We start from the raw sequence: 25639 nt of genomic DNA on the forward strand, positions 1-25639 counted from the left end.
GATCGTGATTCTAATTACATTTACCCAAAAAAAAAGAAGCGCAGTGAGATTGTACGAAAAGCTAGACCCCGAAGAGACGGGCTGACAGACAGCCAACATGCTTGGGCATGGGGGTGGGCACAATGCAGTGAATGGGCTAGCAGACTCAGAGATGGGAACAACGGCCTCTTGTGCTCAAGCTCTGGTCTGAAGCTCCGTTCCCCCCACGCCCCGTAGACAGGACTCTGGGGCTGGGAGAGGCCGGCACCAATTGCAACAACATTTGGGAAGGGTTAGTAGCGCCTCGACAGGGAACGGCTTGTTCCTGCGGACGCGCAGGCTGGGCTAGCAAAGACGGGGCGTACCGAGTGGCCTCTGCCGGAGCCGAAGCTCCAGGTGGACGCCACGGGGCTAGCAGGGATAGGCAGCTATGAACGGCCTTTACCCGGTGCGCAGCTGCCGTTTGGATGAGATTGGGATGGGCTAGTCAGGCGCAAGGGGCCGAGCGGTCCCCGATTCCAGCGCTGCGTTTCCGAGTTCCCGCCCCCCTTTGCCTCCGCTGATTGGCTCGCTCCGCAGTCCCCCACGTGAACGCTGCGCCCCGCCTCCGACCAATCGGCACCAGCTGTCCCGCCTCCTGCGCTTGCCTCCGACCTATCCGGAGCGCCGGCGGACCTGGCCCCGCCCACTTCGCCGCCGGCGGGGGGAGACTCCCTCGCCTTCTCTCGCGCGCTCGCTTCCGTGTTGGATTGGTCCGCTCGTCCCCGGCGCTCTCTCATTGGCCCAACCCGTTTCGTCTCGCGCCGGGCTCTCGGCTCCGTCCCGCTGATGCGCCGCCGGCAACAACGGTAAGTCCTGAGACGCGGAGCGCGCGCGCTTCCCCTTCCCGATCTCTGATTGGCCCAAGCTCCTGCCCATCTTTCTCCCTCTCTCCCGCCCTCTGTTCGCGCCTGTGATTGGCCTTCTCTCAGAGCCATTCCCCCGCCCCCCATTCGTGATTCGATTGGCCCTCTGTATGCCTGTCTTTACCTCAGTATTTATGTCTGGCCAGTGATTGGCTGGATGTCCGCCTCGTTTAACCGCTCAGATAAAATGCTGGCCGAGCTCCGCACGTCAGGACAGCATCGGAAGGTCAGACCCCGGGTAAATATACCCCTCTTTCATTTGATTGGTGGGTCGCTCCTCCCGCCGCAAACACAGTCTCTCAACCGCGTGGGCGCTGATTGAAAGCCCTCCTTCTGATTGGCTGGGTAGTGGCCCCGCCCCCTCCTCCTTTTCGTGCCCTTTTCCCTTAACAGGCGCGGCCTCGCTCTCTCCCTTGCGATTGGTCGAGCCTCCCTGTCTCCCCGCCCCTCGCGGCTCCAGCGCGACGGTTGCTAAGCCGGTGACGCGCTGCCTTCGCGCGATTGGCCTTGCCGGCCGCCGATTGGCTGGGGCGTTTGGATTTTTCCCGCCGGCCGTGCCGCGAGCCGCCGTTACAACCGTCGCCCAACGGCCGAGGCGACGTCGAAGGAAGAACCGTTTGCCCTCTCTGGGTGTAGACCGCCCCTTCTGTGGAGGGGAGTGGGAGTGGGTCCTCCCTGACGGGGTTTGAGCAGCGAAAGGAGAGAGTGGGGAGGGGAGAGAGCAAACAAACTTATTCCGCCTCACCAGCTCAAGAGTATCAAAGAGGGACCACCCCCCCCACCCCCCTCCCCTCCCTCCTTGGGCGGAGGTTAAGGGCAATGGCCTCAGTTTGCCCCCGGAGGTGCTGCGGGACCAGCCGGTGCTGAGGCTCAGAGGAACGGAGGCGATAATGTTGGAGGGGCGGGCTCCGCCGAACCTCCCCTAGTCCCTCCTCAGTCTGGCGCCCTGCCGGAGGACCCTGCCCCGGGGCAGGAAGTGTGGGCCGGCGGGCGGGAAGAGGCCCAAGGCGGCACACTGCCGCCCGAGGGGCAAGGTGCCGGCCGGCCGGCGGAGGAAAGAGCGCGGGGGGGAGGGAAGAGCCCCGAGGGGGAAGGTAGCGCCCGGCAGGTGCGTCCGCCCGCAGAGGAAGCCTGTACCCTGTGGGCGGAGAAAGAGCGCACCTCGGAAGGCTTCGACCTGCGGGCGGAGAAAGAAGACATCGCCCAGCAGAAGGAGGGGGAGCACCTGCCGGGTGACCTCACCCAGAAGGCAGAGAAATGCCCCTCAGAAGACCCCGGCCCGCGGGAAAAGGACAAAGAAACCGTCAGCCGGTGGACAGAAGGCAAAGCCGTCTGGGCGGAAGGGCGGCGACAAAAGGAACGGGGCAAGGAGCCACAGCCGGGGGCGGGCGGCCCAGCGAGGGTCAGCCCCGGGCGCCCGACTCCCCGCCAGGGCGGCCTTGACCCGGTGCCGGAGGGGACCGTCGAAGCTGGAGGCCGGTCGGGCAGAGGGGTACCCCGCGCAGCCGGCCCGGGGCAGCCGGCCGGCTCGCCGCCTCCGCGGGCACCTCCTCTTCGGGTGCCCGGCTGACTGCAGCACCCGCCACCTGCGTCCCCGGCCCCGACCTGCCCGAGGGGAATGGGCAACGTGGCTGCCCCCCCAGCGGACGACTCGCCCAGCCTGGCCTCCAGGAAGAAGGCAGAGGCAGGCAGTGAGGTGGCGGGCCATCCCCAGGCCCCACGCCACCTTACTAACCCCTACCCGGTGCAGGAGAGGTCAGGCTAATGTCCAAGTGCAGAGGGGAGTCCGGGGCCGGCTCCCCCTTCTGCCCCAGAGGCCGCAGCAGTCAGTTAGAGCCCTGGGCCACTGGCCTTGTCGGACTCTGCCTGTCCCCACTTTATTGCCACGGGTGCCAGGCCCTGGCGACCCAACGCCCAATGGTACCCGGAGCCCAAACGTCTGCGGGGACAGGGAGAGTGGGTCCAACACCAACAACAGCAACAGCAACCTCACCAGTTGCCAGGAGCCTCAGCCGGATGAGCAAAGTGAGGCGACCTGGCCGGGGGGCATGCTCCTCGACCCACCCTGGGATTTCCACCACCTGGACGGAGGGCCAGAGGGCGCGCAGCTCCCCTTTGGCAGGAACCTGGCCAGGGAACTCCGGCGGGAGAGCGTGGTGTGGCCGAGGGAACTCCTATACCCGGCCGGACCCTACCCGAGGGAATCGGAATCCATCTCGGTCCTCCTACCCACAGGATTATCCCGGGAACCCCGGCGGGAGAGCGTGGTGTGGCCGAGGGAGCTCCTATACCCGGCCAGGCTCTATCCGAGGGAATCGGAATCCATCTCGGTCCTCCTACCCACAGGATTATCCCGGGAACCCCGGGGGGAGAGTGTGGCGTGGCCGAGGGAGCTCCCCCCTCCTGGCGGTGCTCTGGAGAGGGAGCGTCTCCTCGGCTTGGCTCGGCAGCCCAGAGGGGAGAGTATGGTGTGGCCAAGGGAGCTTCCTGGACAAGAGGGAGCACCAGAGAGGGAGCGTCTCCTGCAAGGCCAGGACTTAGGGCGGGATTCCCGGAGGGATAGTGTGGTGTGGCCAAGGGATCTTCCCTCACAGGGGGGCGTGGCTGAGAGGGAGCCCCTCCTGCGCAACCAGGACTTATCGCAGGAGCCCCGGCAGGAGAGTGTGGTTTGGCCGAGGGATCATCCCCCACTCGAGGGAGCGCCAGAGAGGGAGCGCCTCCTGCAGGACCAGGGCTTAGTGCGGGAGCCCCGGCGGGAGAGCGTGGTGTGGCCCAGGGATTTTCCTCCAGCCCTCTTGCCACCCTGGCGGAGAGGACCAGCCCTAAACCTCCCGCGGAGGGACGGCCGGCAAGGGAGTGCCTCCTCTCCCCCAGCAGCTGCTTGGCGAGGCAGGGACAGCGCCCTGCAGCTGCCCAGGGAGGCCCGGCGGGAGAGCGTCGTGTGGCCGAGGGGCGACCTACCCCCAGGTGTCCCAGAGCCTGACCCGGGACGAGTGCCCGCCATCCAGGCTCCGGCCCCTGGCAGGGACCCCCGTGGCGACGGCGTGGCCCGGCCTGGGGATTCCAGCCACTAGACAAATCACTTGATGCCAGTAACTGCTCTGGAGTCTTCGCTGCCCCGTGTCTGAACAGGTAATGCACAAAGAAATTAGCAGAACTCCATCACTGCTGGTCTTGCAGGCCTTGAGCTGGCAGCTTAGAGGGAGCGCCAGGGGAACCCGCCCTGGTGTCAGGGAGAGGGACGGAAGGAGGGCTTCCGGTCCAGCAGGATCATTCTGGCCCAGATTCCCATCCCAAGCTGGTCCCGTTTGTCCCACGTCCCTCTAAGCCTTTCCAGTCCGTGTTGCTGTCCAAGCGCTTTGTCAGTGCCTACCTCAGCCATGCCCTCTGGCAGCTCGGTCCATCGACGGACCAGCCTCCGGGTGAAAAGGTTGCCCCTTGGGTCCCGAGTAAATCTCACTTCAAACATGAGCCCTCTGGGTTTTGATTTCCCCGACCCCGAGGCATAGGACTGTGCACATTCTGTGCCCCTCGTGGCTTTACATGATCCCGTTACGCTCCCAAGAAATAAATTCACAATTTCTCTCCATGACCCAGTCCCTCGACGTCTCTGCACTCTTCCCAGCTCAAGGGTGTTTTCCCCTAGAGCAGGGCGACCAGAACGAAACATGGCACTCCCAGGTGCAGCCTCACTGATGTCTTGTACAGCTGCACTGTGACCTCCGGATCACAGTACTCAGAGCCCAGCATTGCAAAGGCCTTCTTCCCCGCCCGGTCCGCCTGTGTCTCTCAGGGGATCTGAAACCCGACGGGAGGGAATTAGAGTCCAGCACCATTCACGTCCTTCTCCTTCTTCCTTGCCCAGGGAACCAGGAGGGCGTGAAGAACGGAGAGCCGACAAAATGCGGCGGGCAGCAAAGTTGCGAGCGGAGAACCGGCGGGCGAGGGGCCCGGCAAAGAAGGCGGCCAGAACCGGACGCGGGGAGGTAGGTAGGCGGGCAGAGTGACAGGGCGGGTCACCAGGGGTCCGGGTGGTGTGGGAGCCGGATGGATTAAAGGCCTCCTGGTTCCTCCAAAACACAGCACGGTACAGGAACTGGTCCTTGTAACTAAGTGCCCGCACAACGTACACATCCCTCCATTCTCTGCACCTACGTGTGTCCGTCTTACAGCCTCCGCCACTGGCAGTGAACTTCCAGCGTCTGCCACTCTTTTAAAAAAAACACATCTTCAAACTGACTCTCTCTCACCTTAAGTGCACGCCCTTCAGTGGGGAAGAAGTCTCCACTGTGCCCTGTGTGTGATGTTATCTCAAACTCAGTTACAGCTCAGGTATCGTCCTGGTGAAGCCCCCTTGCCCCTCCTGTAACGGGGCAAGGTGCTTTGAATGAATACCTCAGATGTGGCTCAGCCAGAGTTTTATGCAGCTGAAGCATGACTTCCTCCTCCTCTGCAGCTCATTGAGATCCTGGGAACTTTTCCACGGCTGCCCCCTATCCCCATGTCCCTGAATTTCCCAGACTATGCAGGGGTGTCTCTGCACTCAACTCTGCTACGTGGTGGAGACGAGGGGGAGAGGATTTCACGGATTCTGCTTACTGCTTCTGCGATCCTCCCTCCCTCCCTCCCCTAGGATCGTCACAACCCTCTCCGTCTCCATGATCCCCTACTTGACCAGTGTCCTTCCCCATCTCCGTCACCCCCTCCCTCCCTGTCCCCATTACCTCTTCCTCCCCCTCCCTCCCCTACACACCTACCCCTCACACCCTTCCCTGTCTCCATCAGCTCACTCCATCTCCAACACCCACTCCCCCCTCCTACACCCCTCCCTATCTCCCAACACCTCCTTCCTCCCCTACACCCCTCCCCGTCTCCATCACTCCCTTCTTTCCCTATACACCTCCGTCTCCATCACCCCTTCCTCTCCTACATCTCTCCCCATCTCTGTCACGACTTCCTTCCCTACACCTCTCCCCGTCTCCATCACTCCCTTCTTTCCCTATACACCTCCGTCTCCATCACCCCTTCCTCTCCTACATCTCTCCCCATCTCTGTCACGACTTCCTCCCCTACACCTCTCCCCGTCTCCATCACTCCCTTCTTTCCCTATACACCTGCCTGTCTCCATCACCCCTTCCTCTCCTACATCTCTCCCCATCTCTGTCACGACTTCCTCCCCTACACCTCTCCCCGTCTCCATCACTCCCTTCTTTCCCTATAAACCTGCCTGTCTCCATCACCCCCTCTCTCCCTGTCTCCATCACCCCTTCCTCTCCTACATCTCTCCCCATCTCTGTCACGACTTCCTTCCCTGCATCCCTCCACGTCTTCATCCCTTCTTCCCCTACACCCCACACTGTCTTTGTCACCCCTCCCTCCCCTATACCCTTCTCCATCTTTGTTACTCCCTCACTCCCCTACAATCCATCTCCATCACCCTCTCCCTCTGACACCCCTCCCTGTCACCGTCACCCGCTCCCTTTCCTGCACCCCTCCCTCCCCTTTGCCTTGCCCAAACTCCATGACCCTTCCTGTCCTAATCCCCGTCACCCCCTTTTCCGTGATCTTCCCTGAAGCCGTGCAACCTTTTCCTCCCTTAAAGTCCTATTTGTGTCTGTGACACATTCTCTCCCCTGTGTCCCTCCCTGCTTCTGTGATCCCCTCCCTCCTCTACATCCCTGCTTCTCATCTCTGTGTCCCTCCCTGTCTGTGTGACTCCCTTCCCTCCTGTAACCCCTTATGATCCACGGCACCCTCCCTCCCTTGCGCTCCCCTCCGATTCCGTGATTCGCTCCTTCCCCTACGTCCCTCCACGTCTCTGTGACCCTGTCTCTTTAACCCCCTCCGTCCCATCACTGCTACGAAATGTGCGTGCGATGCAGATACTGACAGATGCTGCACAGCCGGTTAAAACCATGCTGGTTTCTGGGAGGGTTGCTGCAGTCTAACAGTGCAAGGATGAAATTTTTTACTCACCCCCCTCCCCCCCGATTCGTCTCAACAGGAAGAACCTGCTACAAGAGAGCCAGCAACCACCCAGCAAAGTGAGCACACCTCCTGCGACCGGCTCCCTTCCGTAACGAGAAACAGTCCCTGGTACTTGCGGGTCAAGGGTCAGGGAAGCTGAGAGGGGGGTTCGGTGGAGCAGGGGTCTGAGGGAGCCTTGTTAACTGAGTTGTTGGAAGCTCTTTCCCACCTGTAACTCTGTAACACGTGCCGTGGTGAGTGAAATGACTGTCCCATTTGCCCGTGTTCGGCCCAAATCCCTCTAAACCAGGGGTCACCAGCCTGGGGTCTGCGGACCTGGGTCTGTAGCATAGAAAGGGTTTGGAAACCCTGCTCAAAACTGTTCCTATTCCTGTACCTGTTCTGGTGCTTGTTAAGTGTTAACGTACCTGCCTCGACCACTAACCATATGCGGCCCTCCCTCTAGGTGAAACTGTTGCCCCTCGGGGCCTCTTTTAAATCTCTCCCCTTTCTCCATAAACTTGTGCCCTCCCGAGCTTGATTCCAAGACTGTGCACTCCACGCTGTCTTTACCCCTCGTAGATTTCTGCCCCAACATTGGGTCACCCCCCCCCCCGTGCTCCAAAGGATAAAGTCACCTCCTGACACAGCTCTCTCGCCGAGGCATTTCCCCGGGTATGTGGAGAACAGAGTGAGGGTAGGACTGGCCAGGGATAAATGAGGAAACAGGTGCCCGCTGTCAGGGGAGGCAGGGGAAGGTCCTCAATGAGTAATCTGCTGCAGTATTCTCCAATGAGAGGGATCTTGACGGATTTGAGGGCAGGCTCGTGTGTTTGGAGCATGTCAACGTTGGGAAAAGAGGGTGTGTTGGAGCTTTAGGAGAAGCATTAGGGGTCATACGTCCAGGGGGCTAGATGGAGCTTGCCCCAGGTTACAACGGGAAACGAGGGACGGGATCGCTGAGCCACTGGTCACAGGAAGAGAACTAGAAGATTGGAAAGTGGCTAATGTTATTCGTCTGCTCAAGAAGTTATGAGGGATAATCCTGGGACTTGTAGACCAGTGAGCCTTACGTTATTGTTATCAATTGCCCGTTACGCTGCTGGTGTTTGGGGCCTTCATCTCTTTCTGTCCTTGGCCACATTGTTGTTTCCCTAACTGTCTTTTTTTTGACCAGTCAGGGTGGTTAGTTCTGAGCTGAACCCCCCTGAGCCAGGAGGACCGGTGGACCACTCCTCGTATGGCTTCCACCCTTTGACCTGTTTGGGGTGGCTGACCCAAAGCACAAGGCCCTGGTTCCAGCCAACAGATAGCTGTCCAGGTCAATGAGGCACGACAAGCTTGTGGTCGTCTTGGAGGACGTCTCAGAGCAAATTGTTGCAAAAGATTCTTAGGCACAGGACTTGAAAAAGTATTTGGAGGAATACACTCTGATTAGGAATAGTCAGTTTGGCTTTGTGAGGGACAAGTTTGTTGCTGCGTGAATGAACTCGCTGGAGAAAAGCAGCTCTTTTTATCCGACAAAACAGGGTACAGCGGAGGGCATCATATGGAGACGCTTTTGGTGGAAAGGTCTGCTGACCCAAAGTGTTTATGTGCTAAACACAAAGGGCAATTCCATATTTATAAAGTATAGACAATGCTCTCTTTTGAAACTGCATGCAAACTTCACACCTCCTGATTTGCTTCCATCCCACAGGCGCTTGCATTGTCTGGATTCACAGCTTTTAGGAATGCTTTGTTCCAAATTAAATCCACAGTACATTGTCAAGACTGGTAGCCAAAGCCATTTGTTAAATGTAAATAACGGGAACACAAAGATCACTCTAACAAGGTTGTGGCTCATGAGCAATGTCCCCTCTAATTTGTAATCACCGGTGGGTGCAAAAATCTTGTGCTGTGCAATATTTTGCCCAGCGACAATGCCACGTGTGCACTGATTATTATATAGAGAGGTATTAGTTTTAGCAGCTAGCAAAACACTGTCAATAAGATCTTTGATCTCCTCTGGGTTTGATTGTGTCCGCTCTCGTTCGTCTGCGCCCTCTTGAGATATACGTGGCGGGCCTGTGACGGGTCATGAAGGATTTTGTCACCGGAGCCTTTGCACACGGTCCATATGTGATCTGCTTGCTAAATGACGCTTTAAAGAGTCCAGTTTCCAGATCTTGCTCCGCTTCTTCCCGCTTGTCAAATTCTCTTGACGACCTTTGCATCGTAACGATACACGCGGGTAACCCTAGTTCCTGTACTGTACATAAGTATTTCCCGTGGCCGCACGTTCCTGACCTAATGAACTCTCGGTGTAGCAGTTTCACTGCTTTCAGCCTTCCAGCTTTCAATGAACATGCAGTTCTCCTGCATTCCACGTCCTTTGCTTCTTTGCAATTCGACATGGTGAATCAACAGTTTCTTCAATAATTTCTTCACGGTAGGCTTATTCAGAAAGTCAGAAGGCATGGGATTCAGGGAAGTTTGGCCAGGTGGATTCAGAATTGGCTTGCCTGCAGAAATCAGAGGGTCGTGGTGGAGGGAGTACATTTGGGTTGAAGGGTTGTGACTTGCGGTGTCCCACAAGGATCGGTACTGGGACCCCTACTTTTTTGAGATTTTTATTAACGACCTGGATGTGGGGGTGGAAGGGTGGGTTGGCAAGTTTGCAGACGACACAAAGGTTGGTGGTGGTGTGGATAGTGTAGAGGATTGTCGAAGATTGCAGAGAGACATTGATAGGATGCAGAAGTGGGCTGAGAGGTGGCAGATGGAGTTCAACCCGGAGAAGTGTGAGGTGTTACACTTTGGAAGGACAAACTCCAAGGCAGAGTACAAAGTAAATGGCAGGATACTTGGGAGTGTGGAGGAGCAGAGGGATCTGGGGGTACATGTCCACAGATCCCTGAAAGTTGCCTCACAGGTACATAAGGTAGTTAAGAAATCTTATGGGGTGTTAGCTTTCAAAAGTCGAGGGATAGAGTTTAAGAGTCGCGAGGTAATGATGCAGCTCTATAAAACTGGTTCGGCCACACTTGGAGTACTGTGTCCAGTTCTGGTCGCCTCCCTATAGGAAGGATGTGGAAGCATTGGAAAGGGTACAGAGGAGATTTACCAGGATGCTGCCTGGTTTAGAGAGTGTGGATTATGATCAGAGATTAAGGGAGCTAGGGCATTACTCATTGGAGAGAACGAGGATGAAGGAGACATGTTAGAGGTATATAAGATATTAAGAGGAATAGACAGAGTGGACAGCCAGCGCCTCTTCCCCAGGGCACCACTGCTCAGTACAAGAGGACATGGCTTTAAGGTAAGGGGTGGGAAGTTCAAGGGGGATATTAGAGGAAGGTTTTTCACTCAGAGAGTGGTTGGTGTGTGGAATGCACTGCCTGGGTCAGTGGTGGAGGCAGATACACGAGTGAAGTTTAAGAGACTACTAGACAGATATATGGAGGAATATAAGGTGGGAGGGTTATATGGGAGGAACGGTTTAAGGGTCAGCATAACATTGTGGGCTGAAGGGCCTGTACTGTGCTGTACTATTCTATGTTCTCTTAAAACCAGTACAAATCAGCTAGTTCTAAAATCTGCAAACAACTCATCGCAAAGCCACCATTCGCGTCAGAAACCGGAAAGGGAAATGTGATAGTGTACGGTCATGAAAGAAACTTATCGCCCTGATGAGTGCGGGGGTGACATTCTATTGTGCGCAGTTTACGTTCCTTTGCGCGCTGGTAGCAAAAGATGTGAGCGTGCACGTGCACGAATCTGAGAGGGGACATTGCTCACTAGCCTGACTGAATTCTTGCAGGGTGAAAGTAGAGCAGTGGATGTGGTGTACGTGGAGTTTAATAAAGCGTTCGACAAGGTTCCTGTGGTAGATTTATTCAGAGAGTCAGGAGGTCTGATTTCCAGGCAAACATGTCAGAGTGGACTTGGAATTGGAAGTCAGGGTGTGTTGCAGATGGAGTGTCCTCTGCCTGGAGGTCGGTGACCAGGGATTTGTTCAGGGAACCTTGGCTCTCTGTGATTTTTGTCAATGACAGATGAGGAAGTGGAAGGGTGGGTTAACAAGTTGCAGATGACTCAGCGGTTGGAGTTGGAGATGGTGCAGAAGGTTATCGTAGGTTACAGCGGGACATTGTCAGGATGTGGAGCTGGGCTGAGAGGTGGCAGGTAGAGTTCAATTCAGGGAAATGTGAAGTGATTTACTGTGGAAGGTCAAGTTTGTACAGGGTTAATGGCAGGATTCTCCTCAATGTGGAGGAAGAGAGGGGTCGTGGGGCCCATGTCCATAATTGCCTTAAATTTGCTGTGCAAATCAATTGCATTGAATTGACTTTATTTCTGACATCCTTCACATACATGAGGAGTAAAAATCTTTACGTTACGTCTCCATCTAAATGTGCAATGTGCAATCATAGTGATTTATAATAAATGGAACAGTCAACGTAACGTACAGTACACTCAAATCAGCATGAATTAATCAGTCTGACGGCCTGGTGGAAGAAGCTGTCCCGGAGCCTGTTGGTCCTGGCTTTTATGCTGCGGTACCGTTTCCCGGATGGTGGCAGCTGGAACAGTTTGTGGTTGGGGTGACTCGGGTCCTCGATGATCCCTCGGGCCCTTTTTACACCCCGTCACTGTAAATGTCCCGAGTAGTGGGAAGTTCACATCTACAGATGCGCTGGGCTGTCCGCACCACTCTCTGCAGAGTCCTGCGATTGAGGGAAGTACAGTTCCCGTACCGGGCAGTGATGCAGCCAGTCAGGATGCTCTCAATCGTGCCCCTGTAGGGTCCTCAGGATTTGGGGGCCCATACCAAACTTCTTCAACCGTCTGAGGTGAAAGAGGGGCTGTTGTGCCTTTTTCACCCCCCAGCCGGTGTGTACAGACCACGTGAGATCCTCGGTGATGTTTATGTCGAGGAACTTAAAGCTGTTCACCCTCTCAACCCCAGGTCCATTGATATCAATAGGGGTTAGCCCGTCTCCATTCCTCCCGTAATCCACAACCAGCTCCTTTGTTCTTGAGACATTGTGGAAGAGGCTGTTTTCTTGACAGCTCTGTGTCAGGGTGATGACCCTCCCCTGTAGGGCACCTCGTTATTGTTTGAGATTAGGCCAGTCAATGTAGTGTTGGTGGCAAATTTAATTCGCAGATTGGAGCCGTGGGTGGCGACACAGTCATGGGTGTACAGGGGGTAAAGGAAGGGACTCAGTAGGCAGCCCTGAGGGGCGCCTGTGTTGAGAGTCAGAGTGGTGGAGGTGAGCGAGCCCACTCTTACAACCTGCTGGCATTCTGACAGGAAGTCCAGGATCCCTCTGCGCAAGGCAGGGTCAAGGCCGAGGTCTTGTCGAGCCTGGATGGAACTACGGTGATGAACGCTGACCTGTCGTCCAAGAACAGCATTCTCACATGAGCAGAATGGGTTTGTTAAGAGGACGTGTGGTGTGTTGTCTGCACTAGCCAGGGGATTGAGTTCACGAGCCGGGGGAGTAATGTTACAGCTCGATAACACCCTGGTTCGACCACACTCGGAGTACTGGAACTTAGGAAATAGGAGCAGGAGGAGGACATCTGGCCCATGGAGCCTGTTCTGCTATTCAAAAAGATCATTGCTGATCTGGCCTTGGACTCATCTCCACTGACCTGCCTTGACCCCAAAACCCTTAATTCCCCAACTGTCCAAAAACCCATCCAACCTTGTTGTAAATATATTTACTGCGGCAGCCTCCACTGCTTCCCTGGGCAGAGAATTCCACAGATTCACCTCTCTGTGGGAGAAGCAGTTCCTCCTCATCTCCGTCCGTAATCTACTCTCTCGAATCTGGAGGCTGATCAGTTCAGGTCTCCTCGCAAAGGGAGGCTTTGGGGAGGGTGCCGATGCATTTTACCAGGATGCTGCCTCGATTGGAGAGCACGTCTGGTAAAGATAGGCTGGGTGAGTTGGGGCTTTTCTCTTTCAAACAAAGGAGGATGCGAGGAGACTTGATAGGGGCGTATGAGATGATGAGAGGCCTAGAGAGTGGGCAGCCGGCGACCTTCGCCCTGGGCGGAAATGGCTACCCAGGAGGGGGACATAATCATAAGATTGAAGGGAAGTATAATGGGAATGTCAGGTTAGTTTATTTACTCTGAAAATAGCGGGTGCGTGGAACCCTCTGCCAGGGCTGGTGGCCGAGACGGGTACACGTGGGACAGTTTAGAGACAGGCACATAGTGATGGAAAGATGTAGGGCGGTGTGGGAGGGATCTTGGAGTAGGTTAAGAAGTCAGCACGACAGCACGGACCGAATGGCCTGCACTGTGCTGTTCCGTGTTTTCCGCAGCTCAGTCCCTTTGTAAGTCCCAGTAGCATCTTTGTGAATCTCCTCTGCACTCTCCCCAGCCGCGGCAGGGCACCAGAGCTGAACACAGTCCTGGGCGCAGCCTCACTGATGTCTTGTACAATTGCAATGTAACCGCCCAACTCCTGCACACAGTGTCCGAGCCGATGAAGGCCCGTGTGTCAAACCCCCTGTGATGCCTCTTGACCCGTACTCCTGGGTCTCTCCGACCTAGGGCACTCCCCGGGGCCCTGTCCTTCACTGAGAAAGTCCGGCCCCCCCCCCCCCCCCCATACAACACCTCACACTGCCCGAATTAAATCTTGTTCGCCCGCTTATCCAGCTGATCAAGTCCTGATAACTGTCTCCGCTGTCGACTGCGCCACTCTAGTAGTGGTGTCAGCAAACCTACTAATCATCCCGTGTGTGTGTGCTGAGATCAGAAAGGGTGAGAGGGTTGCAGGTCCATCTTTGTCCTCGGCACCGTGATTGGAACGGACCACTGGGGCCGAACAGCATGTTTGATTACGACTCAGTGGTAGGGCTGACCGGGTGGGTGGGATTCCTCATCCTCTGAGCTGGTCCACTAGGGATCTCCTCTGTAGAAGGGGTGGCGAGGAGGGAGGGGGGTGTGGTCGGGATTCAGAAGAGGAACGGTGAGGAGAGAGGGGTGTGGGAGAGGGATGGTGGGGTGGGAGAGGGATGGTGAGGAGGAAGGGATGAGGCAGAGGGTCATTGAGGTTGTTTGCCTCACACCCCCCCCCTCCCCCGCACACACACTAACGTCCCTCCAATATTCTCCGGGCAGATCCCAAGCAGAAGACGGTGAGGGTTCCTCCCGCACGGTTGACAAGGTGGAAGACTCTGCCCCAGACCACCAGGGACTTCATTGCTGACGCCATCGACAGAGCCCTTCTGTATGTACCAGAGCCTGTCCACAGCAATGGGGAGGGGGCTGGCTGTGGATTCTCTGCCCCCTGTTCCAACGGGCTGATATCCAGACCTCTCCTCTCCCCAGTCCTTTCCCCGTCGCTCAATCCTTGCTTACGCCCAATCCCCTGGTCGGAATGTTTCCAAGGTTTTATATTCTTTGGAGTAAGCTTCTTCCTCCTCCTGTAACCTTTCTCCTTCCACGCATCCTCCGTCCCTCCTTTTTTGAGAGTCTGTCTCCCCCTAAATAACACTATTCGCCCACCACACTCCCACTCTCCTTGAGGCGGTCACTTCTAATGACTCACTGGGCAGAGCGAAAAACTCCAGTCCCCATCTCTTTTCTGAAGTGGACTGCCAAACTTCCAAACAGCCGGAACGTGACTCCCCGACTCTTGTACTGAACGCCCTGACTGATGAAGGCAAACATCCCTTAAGCCTTCTTTACTGCGCCATCGGGCGGCCACTTTCAGAGGACTGCGGACTTGGCCCTCGATGACCTTCTGGCGTTAACTGCGCCCCGCCTCTTTGCACTTGACCTCCTAAAGTGCAGTACCCACGAGCGATTCTACGGATGTTTCGGGAAATCTTGGGCAGCGTCCCTAGCGTCAGTGGAGAGGAATAAGCAGTAGACGTTTCAGGCAGAGACTGTTGGTTCCTCAGGGTAGTCCTCTCCATAAATGCTGCCTGACCTACTGAGCTCCCCCAGTGGTTTGGGTGTGCTGTGCAACACTTCACCTTTGTCCAGATTAAATCCCATCTGCCTTTTCCCCGCCCAAGTATCGTACAGATAGGCAAGTATGTTTTGCTCAGAGAGCCTGGGTTGAGCACGGCATTGTGGGCCGAAGGGCCTAAATTGTTCCTATTATCTTTCCCTACCTCCCTTTCTTGCTTCGAGCCCCCACCTTCCTCTCCTGTCAGATTCCATCATCTTTGTCGCCTCCTAGCCTCAGTTGCTGTTCCCCTCCTCCATCGGCCTGCCAGGCTTCCTCACCTGGATCCACCTATCCCCCTCCCCTCTGCCTCTCAGTCCAGATGTCCCCAACCCTTCCTGCAAAACAAGACTTACGGACCCTCGCACTCCACGTCCAGACCTTTGAAGGCGTGCTTTACTGCCCTGTGTTTTTGTGAGGTCACTTTCAGGGAGATGTTCCGTCTCTACATCAACGCTCCAGCCATCAACTCTGTGCTGACCCTTTACGTTTGTCCCCCCAATGTCTCACACCTCCAGCTGCCATTTTTTCACCCGCATCTGTGACTGATCCGTCTCCTTCGGTGATCTCCTACGCCGTCCTTAATGCTACCAATCTCTGTGCTGCCTGCAGACTTACTGCCCACCCTGTTGGCGTTTACGCACGGCAGAGGTCCCAGTGCGGATCCTGGATAATGTCCCTCTCTCCCTCTTTCTCGTTCCCCTCCCTCCTCCCTGCAGAAGCTCGTTGCCCCGAACGGATTCGGACCAGGAAGCCAGTTTGCAGCTCTTGAGACAGCTGGAGAGGAGGTGAGTGAGCTACCGGGGCTACCTATGAGCACGAGGAGTCCGTCCCTCCGCTCCGTACCTTCTTCCTCGATCTCTCCTCTGCACCTGTCCTCGTCTCCTGATCTGTCAGAGGTCTGTCCAGCTTCTCTCCAAACTCCCCCAGTGATCTGACCAGGATCTGACAGAAACCTCTCCTGTCCCCCCCCCACCCCATCATGTAACCTCTTCCACATCTTAGGATCTGAGATGATTTGATGATATAGCCCCTCTTCTGCCCCCCCCCCCCCCACCAGCCCAACTCATCTTCCTAAACTCCTGGAGGATACAATACAGACTCAGATTCGGTGGCTGGACGGCCCAGCAATCTCTCCTGAGGTTTCGGCATGGACTAGGAGGGCCGAGATGGCCTGTTTCCGTGCTGTGATTTTTATATGGTTAAACTGGGTGGGGGGGGGGGGGGAGGGTCAGCAGAATGCACAGAGCTCCCTCAGCTAGACCCGGAGTAAGAGCCACCGACAGGATGAGGCTCCTGTAGAAACGGTGCAAGTCGCGGTTTTACAGGCTCCCAGTTCACGATCCCGCGCCTCTTCCCAGCTGTGTGTGTGTGCACGCGCAAACAACTTTCGATGCTACTGGAGCACAAAGGAATCGAAACTGCACACTAAAGGTCGATACCCTTGACCTCGTTGGCGCATTAAGTATATTTCACAACCGTGCGCAATCACGTTTGCTTTGACGGTGCGTGGAGTTTGCGATGACCTGTCCGTGAATTTTAGAACTGGTTATTTATAGTGTTCTTAATGAAAAAAAAAATGCTTCAGTGTGCAACACGAGTGAATCTGCAGATGCTGGTAATAAATAAAAACACGAAATGCTGGCAGAACTCAGCAGGCCAGACAGCATCTATGGTAGGAGGTAGTGACGATGTTTCGGGCCGAAACCCTTCATCAGGAGTGAAGTAACACGGGATGGTCGATGGGGGATAAGAAGTGAGGGGGAGGGATGAAGTAGAGAGCTGGGAAGTGATAGGCTGGAGGGAAATGGGCTAGGGGGAAGGTGGAGAATTATGGGAAATAAAAGAGAAAGAAAGGTAGGGCTGGGGGGAGATTATAGTGAGGGTGGGAAAAGAGAGAGAAAGAGAACCAGACTAAAATTATAGATAGGGATGGGGTAAACGGGAGGCAGGGGAATCAACGGAGGTCTGTGAGTTGAATGTTCATGCCGGCAGGTAGAGGACTACCTAGGCGGGAGATAAGGTATTGCTCCAACGACCTGCGTGTGGCCTCATCTTGATGGTAGGGGAGGCCATGGACAGACATATCGGAGTGGGAGTGGTTTGTGGAATTGAAGTGTGTGGCCACGGAGATCCCGCCACTGCTGGAGGACTGAGCACCGGTGTTTGACGAAACAGTTTCCCAGTCTGCAGCGGGTCTCCCCAATGTATAAATGGCCACATCGGGAGCACCGGATACAGTATATCACCACAGTTGACTCGCAGGTGAAGTGGTGCCTCTCCTGAAAGGACTGTCGGGGGCCTGGGATGGTGGTGAGGGAAGAAGTGTGGGGGCAGGTGTAGCACTGCTTCCTTTTGCGGGGATAAGTGCCTGGAGGGAGGTCGGTGGGGAGAAAGAATGGACAAGTGAGTCGCATAGGGAGCGATCCCTGCGGAAAGCTGAAAGTGGGGGGGAGGGGAAGATGTGTCTGGTGGTGGGATCCCGTAGGAGGTGACGGAAGTTACGGAGGGTTATACGTTGGATCTGTAGGCTGGCTGGTAGGGTGATAGGTAAGGACAAGGGGGACTCTATCCCTGGTAGGCTGGCGGGGGGGATGGGGTGAGGGCTGAAGTGCGTGAAATACGGGAGACGTGATGGAGGGCAGAGTTGATGGTGGACGAAGGGAAGCCCCTTTCTTTAAAAAAGGAAGACATCTCCTTTGTCCCAGAATGAAAGGCCTTATCCTGAGAGCAGATGCGGCGGAGGAATTGAGAGAAGGGGATGGCATTTTTGCAGGAGACAGGGTGGGAGGAGGAATAGTCCAGGTAGCTGTGAGAGTCTGTAGGTTTGCATGTTTTATTGTCACCAGGCAAACTATTGCGCAGCACAAGGTTCTTGTGCGCACTGGTCATTGCAAATTAGAGGGGACATAGCCATCACCCCTGACAGCTCACTCCAAGCACTCAGCACTCTCAGTGTAAAAATCTTGCCCACACAACTCCTTTGAACTTTAGGCTTCTCATTTTAAATCTGGTATTAGGCGTTTCAACCCCAGGGAGAAGAGGATACCTTGTTCTACCCTGTTGACTACTCCTATCCCTGTTTCCTATCAGCTCCCGCCTTGGTCCTCACCGCTCCAGTGAAAGTAGCCTGGCATTGTCGCATAAACAGGAGAAAATCTGCAGATACTGGAAATCTGAGCAACATGCACACACAAAATGCTGGAGGAACTCAGCAGGCCGGGCAGCATTTGTGGAAAAGAGTAAACAGTCGACGCTTCGGACCAAATCCCTTCATCATGGCTGGGTTTAAGCCTGAAATATCGACTGTTGACTCTTTTTCCATAGACACTGCCTGGTCTGCTGAGTTCCTCCAGCATCTTTTGTGTGTGTTGTCCGCATTAGCCAGGGGATTGAGTTCACAAGCCGGGGGGTAGTGTTACAGCTCGATAACAACCTGGTTCGACCACACTCGGAGTATTGTGTTCGGTTCTGGTCACCTCATTGTGGAGAGGATGTGGGAGCTTCAGAGAGGGTGCAGGGGAGATTCACCAGGGTGCTGCCTCGATTAGAGAGTGTGTCTTGTGAGGGGAGGTTCAGTGAGTTAGGACTTCTCTCTCTGGAGGATGAGAGGTGACGATAGAGTAGAGGCATAGATCGAGTGAAGAGCCAGAGACTGTTCTCCCCCAGGGAAGCGATGGCCAACACCAGAGGACATACCTTTAAGGTCATTGGAGAAAAGTACAGGGGGGAACGTTGGAGGTCGATGCTTTCACACAGAGGGTGGATGAAGGGTCTGGGCCCGAAACGTCGACTATTCACACTTCTCCATAGATGCTGCCTGGCCTGCTGAGATCCTCCAGCATTTTGTGTGTGTCAGCACAGTAGCATGGTGGTTAGCATAACTCTATTACAGCACTAGCAACCCTGGCTCAGGTCCTGCTGCTGTCTGTAAGGAGTTTGCACACTCTCCCCGTGCCCACGTGGGTTTCCTCCCATACTGTTAACCGTGCTGTCTCTCCACTTAAAATAAAACAACCCAAGTTTATCCAGCCTCTCATGATAGCTCACGTCCTCCAATCCAGGCAGCCTCCTAGTGAACCCCAAAGCCCCCACTGCCTTCCCGTAGCAGGACGATCAGGACTGTGCACGTCAAACTGCAAGTGTGGCCTGAGCAGCGTTTTATGGACTGCTACGTGACTTCCCGACGTGCATTCAATGAAGGCAAGATGCCGTATAGCTTCTTTGCTCGTGCATGGACTGCCCATAAAGAGCTTGGGAGCAGGCCAGGGTTACTCGTACTGAATGAGGTGACTGCCTCCCCCTCTGACCAGAGGCGTTACGCAGGGTCGGTGCTGGGACATCGGCGTGCGAATGACCTGGATAACCGTGTGAATGGCTGGGTTGTTGCGTCTGCAAACAATGCGATGATTGGCATGGCTGTGGACGGTGTAGAAGATTGCCCAGAGCGGATCTGGCCGGAGATGTGGCAGGTGGAGGTTGATCAGGGCCGGTGTGAGGTGTTGCACTTTGGGAGGTCAAATGCAAAGGGCCAGAACACAGTTAGTGGAAGAATGCTTAACAGTGTTAGACGCACGTGCTGGAGGAACTCAGCAGGTCAGGCAGCACTTATGGAAGAGAGTGCATTCGACGTTCCGGGCCGAGGTACCTCAACAGGACTGGGAGGAAAGGGAAGAAGCAAGAGGCTCGCTGGAAGGTGATAGGTGAAGCTAGGTGGGTGGGACAGGTGAAGGGCTGGAGAGGAAGGGATCTGCCAGGAGACGAGAGTGGACAGGAGGAGGAGGGGACCCGGGGGGAGTAAAGAGGTAAAAGGTCAGAGTGGGGAATTGGGGGAGGGGAATTTTGTGCACCACATTTTGTTCATGTTATCATGTTGGAGGCTACGCAGTGGGAATACAAGGTGTTGCTCCTCCACCCTGAATTGTGGCCTCGTCTTGGCACGGGAGGAGGCCACGTGTTCAGTTCTGGTCACCTCACTACAGGAGGGATGTGGATACCATAGAGAGAGTGCAGAGGAGATTTACAAGGATGTTGTCTGGATTGGGAGGCGTGCCTTATGAGAATAGGTTGAGTGAACTCGGCCTTTTCTCCTTGGAGCGACGGAGGATGAGAGGTGACCTGATAGAGATGATGAGAGGCATTGATCGTGTGGATAGTCAGAGGCTTTTTCCCAGGGCTGAAATGCTAGCACAAGGGGGTATAGTTTTAAGGTGCTTGCAAGTAGGTACAGGGGGATGTCAGGGGTAAGTTTTTCACTCAGAGAGTGGTGGGTGAGTCGAATGGGCTGCTGGCAATGGTGTTGGAGTCAGATACATTAGGGTCTTTTAAAAGACTCTCAGGTAGGTACATGGAGCTTAGAGAAATAAGAGGTCTGAGCAGTAGGGGAATTCTAGGCAGCTTCTAGAATGGGTTCCATGGTCAGCACAACATTGTGGGCCGAAGGGCCTGTGATGTGCTGTAGATCTCTATGGCCTATGTTGTATGAAATGTTAGAACGGGAATGGGAATTAAAATGTTCGGCCATCAGGAAGTCCGGCTTGTGGCGGAGGGTGTGTAGGTGCTCGACAAAGCGGTCCCCCAGTTTATGATTGGTCTTGCCAATGAGCATCAGGAGCACCGGACACAAAAGGCCACCCCAGAGGCCACGCCTGGAAGGGCTACTGGGGCCCTGAGTGGCGGTGAGGCAGGAGGAATATGGACAGGTGTAGCGTTTAGACCGACTGCAGGGATAAGTGCTGGGAGGGAGACTCGTGGGGAGGGACGAGTGGATGACATCAGTGATAGTTCTGACGGTGTGGAGTAGGGCCCTCTTCGAGGGGCAGGTATGAGGAAAGGTGGCTGAGGGTTGTTGCCTGGCTTCGGCAAGGTAGGGGTCTGTGCTGACTCCCTTTTGCCCGCGAGATTGACGGTAAGGTTGGGATTGGTGTGGAGAACAGTGCGTTCTTAAGGGGTCAGGTTGGAGGAGGAGAGAAGAGTGCTGAAATCGGGGCGGCATTTCGAGATTAAGCGATCGGAAGCACGCAGAGAACCAGTGTGGGGTATCCAAGAGGATGAGGAGGGCGTCAGAGACAGAGGTGGTGGAAGAGGAGCTTGACGTCGTGGGTGTGGAACTCTCTGATGTGTGGGCAAAGGGGGCAGAGGTGAGGCTCTTACTGAGGACAGGAAGCTCTGCCTCAGCGAGGGGAAGGTTGGAGGGTATAGTGGAAGTGGAAGACCCGGCACGGATGGGAGCTGGGGTCGGGGGGAGTGAAGAGGATTGGTAGTGTCTGAGGAGAGAGAAGGGTTCGATTGATTGGCAAAGGTGGGCTGTGAGGAAGATAGAGACTCCGTGGACACAAGAGCTGATGGGGGAGTGGGGCCTGAGGGAGATGGGTTTGCAGAGTGGCAGGGGAAGAGGAGACTGGGGCGTAAAGTCTCAGCCGGGAGGTGCTGCTGGTCGTGGTCAAGGTCCGGACTGGAGCCAGAGCTAGATGTCATGCAATTAACAGTTTGTAGGTGTCCGGGGTGGTAGGAACCGGCTTTGACAGCAGCGGAATCTGGGTTCCGGATCTTGCTCGGAATTACTGAAATCGGCGTTGGCCGTGGCAACGTCACCAGTCGGAGCTGTCCAGAGCAGTCGGGATTGGGGGCGGATTCGGAGGGATTCACAATCTGGGGGCATCCGATGGAACGAGCGGGCATTGCAGTCTGGGGCTGTCCAGGGCTGCCTGAGTTGGAGGCGAGGTGGCGGGAGGTGCAGACTGGAGACAGGTAACCTGTACAGAGAGATCTCGGGGACAAGGCCCACAAAGTGGCCGCACACTTTGACAGGACGATAAAGACAGTGCAAGGCAGCGCTTGTCGATGTCAGTCGAGAGCTGGGAAGTTGTGTACTGTGTAAAACTCTGGTTAGGCCACAGCTAGAGTATTAGTTTTGGTCACCCCTTCAGGACAGGTGTGAAAGCTTTGGGGAGGGTTTTCTCTGGAGAGGCGGGAGGCTGAGACGATAGAGTCAATTGCAAGTATCTTTACCCCGGGGTCAAAATACCTTAACATCAGAGGGCATGCATTTAAGAGGGGCAATTCAAAGGGATCTGCCGAGAAATGGCAGACGGAGTTTAACCCGGGTAAGTGCGGGGTGTTGCTCTTTGGAGGGCAAATGTAAAGGGGTAGCACGCAGTAATTGGGAGACTGGGATCTCACAGTCACAAAAATACACAGGGCAGGGTGAAGAAAGCTGGCTTTCATCAGTTGCCACGAGAGTTGGGATGTCATGCTGTGCTGAATAAAACTGGTCAGGCCACTCTTGGAGTGTCGGGTGCTGTTCCAGCTTTGGGGAGGGTGCAGAAGGAGTTCACCGCAGTGTTGCCGGGTGCAGATTGTCCGGCTCTCTGCGTGGGACCTCGGGGAGGGGAAGGAGGGAGCGCGAGGCCCCCACCTGGCTGAAATCGTGGCCCCTTTGTCGGCAGGTTGCTAGACCGGTGCTCGTCCCTCCTCGTGCCCCCGGGGAAGCTCAAGGACCTGAAGGACTGCCGGAGGTTGCTGGTGCTGGAAGAGGCGCAGTTGAAGGAAGGTGAAGCTGCCCTGCAAAACCTGCAGGTAACCACATCTCCAGGGAGCCTCAACCCCTGCAATTCCAAAAAAACCTTGGGTGAGGCAGATATACATTGAGTCTGTCTATACATCGAACATTATCTTTTGCCTCTCTTTTGGCTCGATGCTTAATTCTTAGGTGGAGAGATGTTGCCCCACCCACCCATGCCCAATGGCTTAACGATATTATGTCCCGTTTAGACCTTGAAAAAACTCACTACTCACCTCTCAACTCGGACATAAAAGTTTCAAAAAGTTCTTGAATACTTTCACAACTCCTCTTTAGATTAAGTCTATTTTCTTTAATCCCTTACTTTCAGTTTTTTGTTTTGGTAGAAGGCATTATTATTCTTTGTTTTTATTTATATTTACAGTTTTGGGGGGTTGAATGCTCCGATTAATTTTTTTTTGCAATGGTTAACCTGGAGTTTTTTCTCCGTGGGAGGGTGGGGAAGGATACTAACCTTATAAGATTTTATTCTGGGTGCTTTTTCCTTAATGTTTTGAACTATATAATTGATATCTTTATTTTGCACTGCACTAATCTTCATTTTGCTTGTAGTGGTTATAGAAATGCATTAAAAAATTAATTTAATATAAAGCTTGCCCCACTCCTCTCCTGTGAACTTGCCGTCGCCCACCTCAAGTGCACGTCCTCTGGTGTCGGACGTTCCCAGCCTGGGTAAAAAGGTACACTAGCTGCCGACTCTACCTGTGCCTCTAATAATCTTAAAACCTCTACTGGGTCTCCCCTCAGTCTCCGACACACCAGTCTGTCCGACCTCTCCTCATCGCTCACGCCCTGTAATCCAGGCAGTGTCCCAGTGAACCCCTTCTGCACCCTCTCCGAAGCCCCCAGGCCCTTCCCGTGCACAAAATCCCCCACGTGCAACCCGAACAGCGTGACCTCCCGACTCTTGAGCTATCAGACGGACTGTTGGCCTCGCAATCTACCCCGATGTGATCTTGCGGCCGCACTCCCCCTTGCGGATCCAGGCTTTATTCCGCATTTTGTAAACTTCCTGCCCTGATGTAATGGGTCGATGCGCGTGAGTGATGTGCAAGGCGAGCTCTTCACTCTGACCTCGCTGCAAGTGACACTTGCGTGATTATTGGGCTGCACTTTCTGCTGGCCTCCCTCTCTTCTCAGTGCATTCTTTCTTGCGGCCGACGGCAGGTGGGTGGTCTGTCGGCTTTTTGTGTGTGACAGGGAGCTGGGGGCTTTGCTGCTGCCGTCGCTATTTTCGTCCTGCCAGTGAGAGGGTCATTGCCACTTTTTCCCTGTGGGGGAGGGCTTTGGTGACTGTCGCTGCTGTTGTCTGCGAGTGAGGGGGTGGGGAATGCTATTGTCTCTGATTTTTTTCCTGCGAGGGAGGGTTTGGTGAGTTATTGTCGCAGTTTTTCTCTGCGGGGAGAGGGTTTGGGGTTTTGTTGTTGCTGTGGGGAGGGGTGGGGTATCTGATGTTATCGTTGCTTTTTTTGTGAGAAGGGGGAGGGTGATTTTGGGATTCGTGAATTTTGTTTTTTTTTCTTTCTCGTGGGGGAGTTCTTTCAATCACTCCACGGTTTATCCCCATGAAATGGCTATCTGGAAAAGACGAGTACCAGAGTTGTATTGGACAGGCACGCTTTGACAGTGAAGTGAACCTTTGCAATTCCAAACCCCTCCGTCCCCCAGGAGGAGCTGGACCGTACCCTCGACAGGCTCGAGAGGAACCGCGATGAGGCTGAGGTGCTGCAGGAGGAGATCGGCCAGCTGAGGGGCTTCCTCGAGGAGGCGGAGGATCAGGGAATGCAGGTGTGTGCCCAGCGAGGCTGGGTTCCCCAGAGCTGAGGGTCCCGAGCCAGGAGTGTCACCACCTCTCTGTCCCCTGCACGGCGAGTTCAGGAAGGTCCCCAGAGAGGTGATGGATCTTCAGGGGGTGGGGATGGGTGAGTGACAGGGAGGGAGGGAGGGGGAGGGAAAGAAGAGATAAGGTAAGAAAGAAAGGGGAAGGCGAGAAAAGAGAGGGCTGTTCGCAGGGATGAATACAGGAGGGGTTTTGGGGAAGGAGGGGGAGGAAAAGAGGGACAAGGAGGGAGGGGTGGTGAGGAGGGAGGGGTGTGGGAGAGGGGCGGTGAGGAGGGAGGGGTGTGGGAGAGGGTAGGTAAGCAGGAAGGGTGGAGAGGGGTGCAGGTGAGGGATGGTGAGGAGGGAGGGGTAAGGGAGAGAGTGAGGAGGGAGAAGGGAAGGAGAACAGTGAGGAGAACGGGTAGACAGAGAGGGACAACGTGGAGGGAGGGGTGAGGGAATGGTGACAGGGATGGTGAGGAGCAGCGTCTTGACTGATCGTCTGTCCCTGTCTCTCTCCCCTTCCAGGACAGAGCCCCTGGAGTCCTGAACCTTCCCCCACTTCCCCCGGAAAGTTTCCAGCAGCCAACGCTTCAGGTGAGGGAGAGGGTGCCGGATGTGGGAGGGAGGGCGGTTGCGGTGGGGTCATTGAGGGCAGAGGGTTCAGGGTTCTCTGCTCTGGAGATCTCCGCTCCCGGGGGAACTGGGATTGAGGGTTTTCATGACCGAGTTCAGAGGTCACCGTTCCTCCGGGAGCAGTGTGATCAGGGTTCAGAGGGCACACAACTCCTGTGACCCCCGACCCCGAAGGCACTGGGTTCCGGGTCAATGCTACGCGTATTGAATCCCCCCCTGCCTTGTCTGCACCCCCCTCCTCCACAGGATCAGCTGATGTCCGTCAAGAACCCGCGCCAGATCCTCTCTGAGCTCCACGCCCTCCAGCGATCCAGCCACGTTCAGATGCTGTCGGGCTTCCTGGAGCAGGCCCACGCCGCAGCCGAGCTCCTCTCCTTCCCCGGCTGCTGAGGGCTTGGTCTCTTCTGCCATGTCCTGCTGCCGTCCTCTCTGTCTCTCTCACACGCTATAGGACTTCAGAGCAGCTACAATAAAGTGACTCCGTTTGAAATTGTCCGTCTGGTCTTCTGTGCACACTTGTGGAGGGAAATACCCACTCCATCATCGTCTCTCTGAAACAAGCCACTGCCATCACGTCCCCTACACCTGTCCCCGTCTCCGCCACCCCCTCCCTCCCCTGCACCCCTCCCCGTCTCTGTCACCCCCTCCCTCCCCTGCACCCCTCCCCGTCTCTGACACCCCCTCCCTCCCCTGCACCCCTCTCCGTCTCTGACACCCCTCCCTCCACTACACCCCTCCCCATCTCCGTCACCCCCTCCACTACACCCCTCCCCGTCTCTGCCACCC

At 55.5% G+C, this 25639-nt stretch overlaps 1 protein-coding gene across 1 annotated transcript; it reads left to right on the forward strand.

The window, feature by feature from the left end:
* Window positions 1-571: 571 nt before the first annotated feature.
* On the forward strand, window positions 572-25337 carry LOC132390116 (centromere protein Q-like). The gene is made up of 9 exons (XM_059962705.1): window positions 572-827; window positions 4750-4870; window positions 6889-6928; window positions 13980-14088; window positions 15534-15602; window positions 22263-22392; window positions 24065-24184; window positions 24746-24814; window positions 25100-25337. The coding sequence occupies exons 1-9, from the start codon at window positions 808-810 to the stop codon at window positions 25241-25243; spliced, it is 822 nt and encodes a 273-aa protein (XP_059818688.1). The 5' UTR covers window positions 572-807; the 3' UTR covers window positions 25244-25337.
* Window positions 25338-25639: the final 302 nt, after the last annotated feature.

The sequence above is a fragment of the Hypanus sabinus genome, unplaced genomic scaffold (assembly GCF_030144855.1).
Source record: "Hypanus sabinus isolate sHypSab1 unplaced genomic scaffold, sHypSab1.hap1 scaffold_773, whole genome shotgun sequence".
Lineage (NCBI taxonomy): Eukaryota > Metazoa > Chordata > Chondrichthyes > Myliobatiformes > Dasyatidae > Hypanus > Hypanus sabinus.